This window comes from Somniosus microcephalus, chromosome 15 (genome assembly GCF_052327205.1).
Source record: "Somniosus microcephalus isolate GS21.2 chromosome 15, FLI_Smic_1.0, whole genome shotgun sequence".
Lineage (NCBI taxonomy): Eukaryota > Metazoa > Chordata > Chondrichthyes > Squaliformes > Somniosidae > Somniosus > Somniosus microcephalus.
Genome location: NC_141001.1, coordinates 47,438,284 through 47,444,283, shown reverse-complemented (window position 1 = coordinate 47,444,283; position 6,000 = coordinate 47,438,284). Strand labels below are relative to the sequence as shown.

Below are 6,000 nucleotides of genomic sequence, written 5' to 3'. Positions count from 1 at the left end.
AGACTGAGCTACCATGGGTAACAAAATGGCAGAGCAGGATTGATGGGCCGAATGGCCAATTCCTATGTCCCTTTTTTTTGCTAATTCCCCAGGCAGGTAATCAGTGCGCACTATTTTGAAAGGAACAGGTTTTTAATGACACTGTTTTAACCCTTTAATAGGTACAGGAAATAAAGGAACAAAGGCCACACATAGAATTAAACTCTTTTCCCCCTGACAGCTTTGAAGTGGAAGTTAGGCTCAATTTTAAATCTCCCAAAGAATAGAGGGTTAAGGTGGCAACCTGTGTGTGTGGAAACTGGATACTTGACGGCCGGTGTCACGGTGCTAATGATGTGTGGGTTACTCACCCTATTATATCCTTGAAGGCCTGCAACAAAGGCTTCACCTGGTAGCTCAGGCCATGCTTGTCACACAGCGATTTCACTAAAGGAGCAATCTTGTAGTAATTGTGATGAGGCATCGTAGGGAAAAGACTGCAGAAAAATATATTACAGAAAGGAAATTAAAGGCTCTCATTTGTAAAGGAGGCTGGTGTCTGAATAGTACTGCAACTAGAAGCAGTGACTTGGAGCCCCACAATTGACCCCTTTTCCCTTTACCCCAGTCCAGCCCCAGCTTCTTCCTTCCTTTGTTTCTACTCAAGACTAAGGGACCAGTTTTAACTCAGCCCACCTGGCAGAATCAGGGCGCTGGCAGAGTTCAAATCAGCACGGTGAACTTAGCTCCCTGTTTCCACTCAGCTGCCATAGTTACTGGGGCCTTCTGCTGGGTGGCCCAGGCGTCTGCCTGAATCAGGTGGGGGCCTCATTCCTCGAAACAAATCGTGCTCCTACGCCATACATCATATCCCAATGTAATATCGAGGGATAACTGGGCACAGCATGTGCCGTGCAGGTTTCTTCCAGTTGTACTATGCAGTGAAGAACAAGAAACCTCAAAAAGGGAAGTGAAAAATTATATTCGTGGAGCCAGGGGTTGAGGAGTGTTGCTCCAGGCTCCACAGAATAATGTGGGCCTCTGCCACCCTGGACTCCACCACCCCCCTCCCCTCCCCAGCCCCGGACCTACCTACCTTTCTGCTGGCCGCGTCAGCTTCTGGGACGCCAGATATTGCACCGGCCCAGAGCCAGCGAGCTGCATGATAATGAGGCCTGGCCTGTGGAATGGACCGGGCCACTCGCTGGCAGGACTGGGAACACTCCACTGACCAGCCGCCCCAGAGTTAAAATCAACAAATGGCTTCTCCATCCCCCAGCCAGGGCATGTTACTGATATCTTCAAGGTCTAACACTCAGAACATCTAAATCAGTCCCGGTTGAACAATGACATTCTCACATTTTAACATACATACACAAATCTCATTACTTTGTTACAAAATACAAAAAGCTTTGGAGCCCAAAGCAGCCTCCAAATCCTTAGCAAGTTTACTGCATCTCGCACCATCAGTGTTTAAACCCTTCACCTCATAAAATGTTCCTCAGGTTGGAACATCTGAGCTCTGGCCAACAAAGAATGTCCTTTTTTTATTCTCAGGATGTGGGTGTCGCTGGCAAGGCCAGCATTTAGTGCCCAGCCCTGGTTGCTCAAGAAGGTGGTGGTGAGTTGCCTTCTTGTTGAGCTGCTGCAGTCCGTGTGGTAACACGGGCTATACAAACATTTCCTGTTACAAATCAAGACACATGTTACATGCTCCCCGAGATGGGGTGTACTCCTTTATCTGTCAGGTGAATGTGCTAACACCAGAGTGTGTACCGTACATGCCATATGTTGCACAGATATCTGTACTGGAGATGGAGGATGTTCTCTGGCTGTTGTGCCCATCAGACATGAATGAATATCAGCTCCTCCATCACCTGCACCGTTTGTCCTATTCTCAGATATTGGATCTACTACAATGGTGATCACACAATTCATCTACACGACAAAGGCACACAACAGGGACATGACCAGGTGAGTGCGGACAGTCAGCTTTTACCTGGTGTGTATCTTATGGACTTTGTGCTTTGCGAGACAGTTTACATATAAATACCAGTATCATATTCATAACGTGTAATGATGGAATGTATGAATTATTAACTCAGCACATGTGGTAGTGTAGTGAAGCAGTAAAAGTACAGCGAGTGGAATGGCTAATTTAAATCAGAATCACCAATGAAACAGAAAGAGTCAGAGAGCTAGCAATCTTGTCAATTTAAAATGCAGCAGTAAACAGGTTTTAATTATGATGTTGTAGGAACGGAGGTTCCTAGCTGAATAAAGTATTCGACTCGATGAATCAAATCAACAGGTTTTAATGAACAACGAAGTTAGCAGGGAAACTACAGGAGAAACGGTATACAGGTCTATACAGCTTGCTGGGCACTCGACGACTACTGGAAGATTCTGGAAGCTGACGTCATGACGTCATCACGTTCTTCGCGCCACTGGTGGTCACGTGAGCAGCGTCATGACGTCATCACGTGGAGTGCAGGAATACACCATACAGTACAGTTAACAGGCAGTTTAAAGGTGCAGTCCGCGGTTGCACTATACTGTAGTTAAAGGGATTATTACCAATTGTTCTGAGACCCTTGGTGGCTCCGCCACAGGCGCCCCCCCCCAGAATCCACTTTAACAGACATTGTCAACCGAGTAGGAGGCTTAATGATCCTGGCCGAATGGCGGCGAAACTCAGGCAGCGGAAACGGGGCGTTATTCGAAGAACCAGTGCCGGATTGCGACAGAAGCGGCGTCTTGGGCAAGGCAGAAACAGAGGTCAGAGGTGCAGGCGCGTCGGAGGCCGAATCGGGCTGTTCGACGGTGGGTTGATGCACAGCTGGTCTGGTGGCTAATGGCGGTCAGCCACGGCGAGGCGGTTGGGCGGCCACGACAGGCTCAGTCCGATCCAGGTGGGCTGGTTTGAGCCGGTCGACAGAAACAGTATCAGACTTTCCACCGACTTCGACTGTGAAGAACTTTTCCCCTGATGAGATGACACGAAAAGGTCCGGTATACGGCGGCTTGAGTGGGTCTCTGTGACCGTCTTGCCGAATAAAGACATAGTCCGAACTCATGAGCTCTGTCGGAACGTGAGGCCTCTACAGGTCGTGCTGCAAGGTTGGGATGGGCCGGAAATTCCTAGCCGCCTCCTGATGAAGTAGGAGCTGTTGAGCTGCAGACCATGGTTCGGTGTGTGGAGGGAGGAAGTCACCTGGCACTCTGAGTGTCTGGCCATAAACCAGCTCAGCCGATGAAGACTGAAGATCCTCCTTTGGTGCTGTCCGGAGGCCTAGCATCACCCATGGGAGCCTATCCACCCAGTTGGGTCCTCTCAGGCTGGCACGGAGGGACGCTTTGAGGGACCGATGAAACCTTTCGCACAGGCCATTCGCCTGCGGATGGTACGCGGTGGTACGGTGCAGCTTGGCACCCAGGCCTTGTGCCACTGCGTTCCACAGCTCTGAGGTGAATTGCGGACCTCGGTCCGAGGAGATGTCCGATGGCACCCCGAAACGAGCTACCCACGACGAAAGAAATGCCCTGGCTGCGTCTGCTGCGATGGTGGCGGCCAAGGGAATCGCCTCTGGCCACCTGGTGGTCCGGTCTACGACTGTCAGGAGGTGTGTGAATCCATGTGACCCGGGAAGGGGGCCTACTAAATCCACGTGAACGTGGTCGAAACGGCGCTCAGGCACCGGGAAATTTGCCAGCGGGGCCTTGACGTGACGGTGAACTTTGGACTTTTGGCAATCGACGCAATTGTTTGTCCAGTCCCGGACGCCCAAATGCATGCCTTTCCAAACGAATTTGCGGGACAGTAGCCATTGAGAAGCCCGCATCCCCGGGTGAGATAACCCGTGGATTGCCTGGAATACCTTCTTGCGCCATTCGACCGGCACGATGGGCCGGGGCACTCCCATGGATGTGTCGCACAGGAGCGTGGTTCCTGCCTCTTGAAACGGCACGTCTGCAACCTGCCAACTGGAAGGCGTGGTCCTAAACGCTTGTACCTCTGGGTCTGCCAGTTGATCCCCTGCCAGTCCGACGAAATCGATGCCCAGGTGGACTGCCTGGACTGGAACTCGGGAAAGGCAATCTGCCACGAGATTATCCTTGCCTGACACGTGCCGCAAATCCGTCGTGAATTCGGATATAAACGTGAGGTGGTGCTGCTGCCGAGCTGACCAAGGCTCCACCGCTTTGGCCATGGCGAAAGTGAGCGGCTTGTGGTCCACGAAGGCAGTGAACGGGCGGCCTTCTAGGAGGAAACGGAAATGCCTGATGGCCAAAAACAGGGCTAGCAGCTCTCTGTCAAAAGTGCTATACTTACGCTCGTTCTTGCGCAGTTGGCGGCTGAAAAAGGCTAACGGCTGCCAACCCCCGTCGACCCATTGCTCTTGAACTGCTCCGATGGCGTAGTCGGAGGCATCCGTAGTGAGGGCAACAGTCGCGCCCGGAAGTGGGTGTGCCAGCAGAGTTGCATCTGCCAACGCCGCCTTGGTATCGCGGAACGCTTGGTCCATTTGCAGTGTCCAAGTGAGAACATCCTTGCCCGACTTTCCCTTTAGTGCTTCGTACAGCGGTTGCATCAACCGGGCCGCTTTGGGGACGAAACGATGATAAAAATTTACCATCCCCAAGAACTCTTGCAGGGATTTGACCGTGCGAGGCTGCGGGAATGCGGTAACTGCCTCTACCTTGGTGGCTAGTGGGACGGCGCCTTCTGGGGTAATCCTGTGTCCCAGGAAATCAATGCAGGATACTCCGAACGTGCATTTGGCCGGATTGACAATAAGGCCGTGTTGGCTGAGTCGGGAGAAAAGTGTACGTAAGTGGGCCATGTGAGCTGTCGAATCCTTACTGGCTATTAGGATGTCGTCCAAATAGACAAAAATGAAGGGTAGGTCCCGTAATACAGAGTCCATCAAACGCTGGAATGCTTGAGCTGCATTTTTCAGACCGAATGGCATGCGGAGGAACTCAAAAAGGCCGAACGGAGCGATGACTGCCGTTTTGGGGACGTCTGGAGGGTGTACCGGAACTTGGTGATATCCACGAACGAGATCCACTTTAGAAAATATAGCGTTTCCAGCCAGATGAGCCGAAAAATCTTGGATGTGGGGAATAGGGTACCTGTCCGGTGTCGTGGCGTCGTTTAAGCGTCTGTAATCCCCGCAAGGTCGCCATCCGCCGCCTGGTTTGGGTACTATGTGCAGTGGGGAAGACCAAGGGCTGTCCGAACGCCGGATGATCCCGAGGCGCTTCATGGTCTGGAACTCAGCCTTTGCGGCTGCCAGCTTGCCGGCTTCTAATCGCCGTGCCCGAGCGTAAACTGGTGCTCCGGTCGTGGAGATATGGTGCTCCACCCCGTGCCATGTGCTTGTAGCAGAAAAAGTGGGCCTGGTGAGCTCCGGGAATTCGCCAAGCAGGCGCGTAAAGCCGTCTTGCGACGGAACCGCGCAGGCCACCGACCAGGACACGGCGGTGCTGCGGTGGCAGGGCACTGCGTGGAAAGTGGACGCATTAATGAGTCGGCAGTGTTGGACGTCGACCAGCAGACCGTTGGCGCAGAAAAAATCGGCCCCCAGGATGGCCTGTGAGACCTTGGCTGTAATAAAGTCGCAGACAAAACGTTGACCGGCGAAGGTTAAGTTTACCGTCCGTTTCCCGATTCACCGACCTATGAGGAGAGACTATGTAGTTTAGGGATGTACACACTGGAGTTTAGAAGATTGAGAGGGGACCTCATAGAAGTGTATAAAATTCTGACAGGTCTAGACAGACTGGATGCAGAAGGAATGTTTCCCTTGGCGGGTGAGAACAGAACTAGAGGACATAATTTAAGGATAAGGGCTAAACCATTTAGGACAGAGATGAGGGGGAATTTCTTCACTCAGAGAGTGGTGAACCTGTGGAACTCATTGCCACAGAGGGCAGTGTACGCCAGCTCATTAAATATATTTAAGAGGGAATTAGATATATTTCTACGGGCAAAAGGGGTTAAGGGTTACGGAGAGA

The 6,000-nt window shown here is 51.9% G+C and overlaps 1 protein-coding gene across 1 annotated transcript in view; it reads right to left on the bottom strand.

Annotated features, from left to right (window-relative positions):
- Positions 1-318: 318 nt before the first annotated feature.
- LOC147106706 (acyl-CoA 6-desaturase-like) overlaps positions 319-6,000 on the bottom strand; it is an 80,660-nt gene continuing 74,978 nt past the window's right edge. The window contains exon 7 of the mRNA XM_086008506.1: positions 319-476. Within this exon, the coding sequence (XP_085864632.1) occupies positions 347-476 (130 nt within the window). The 3' untranslated portion in view covers positions 319-346. The remainder of the gene's footprint in view (positions 477-6,000) is intronic.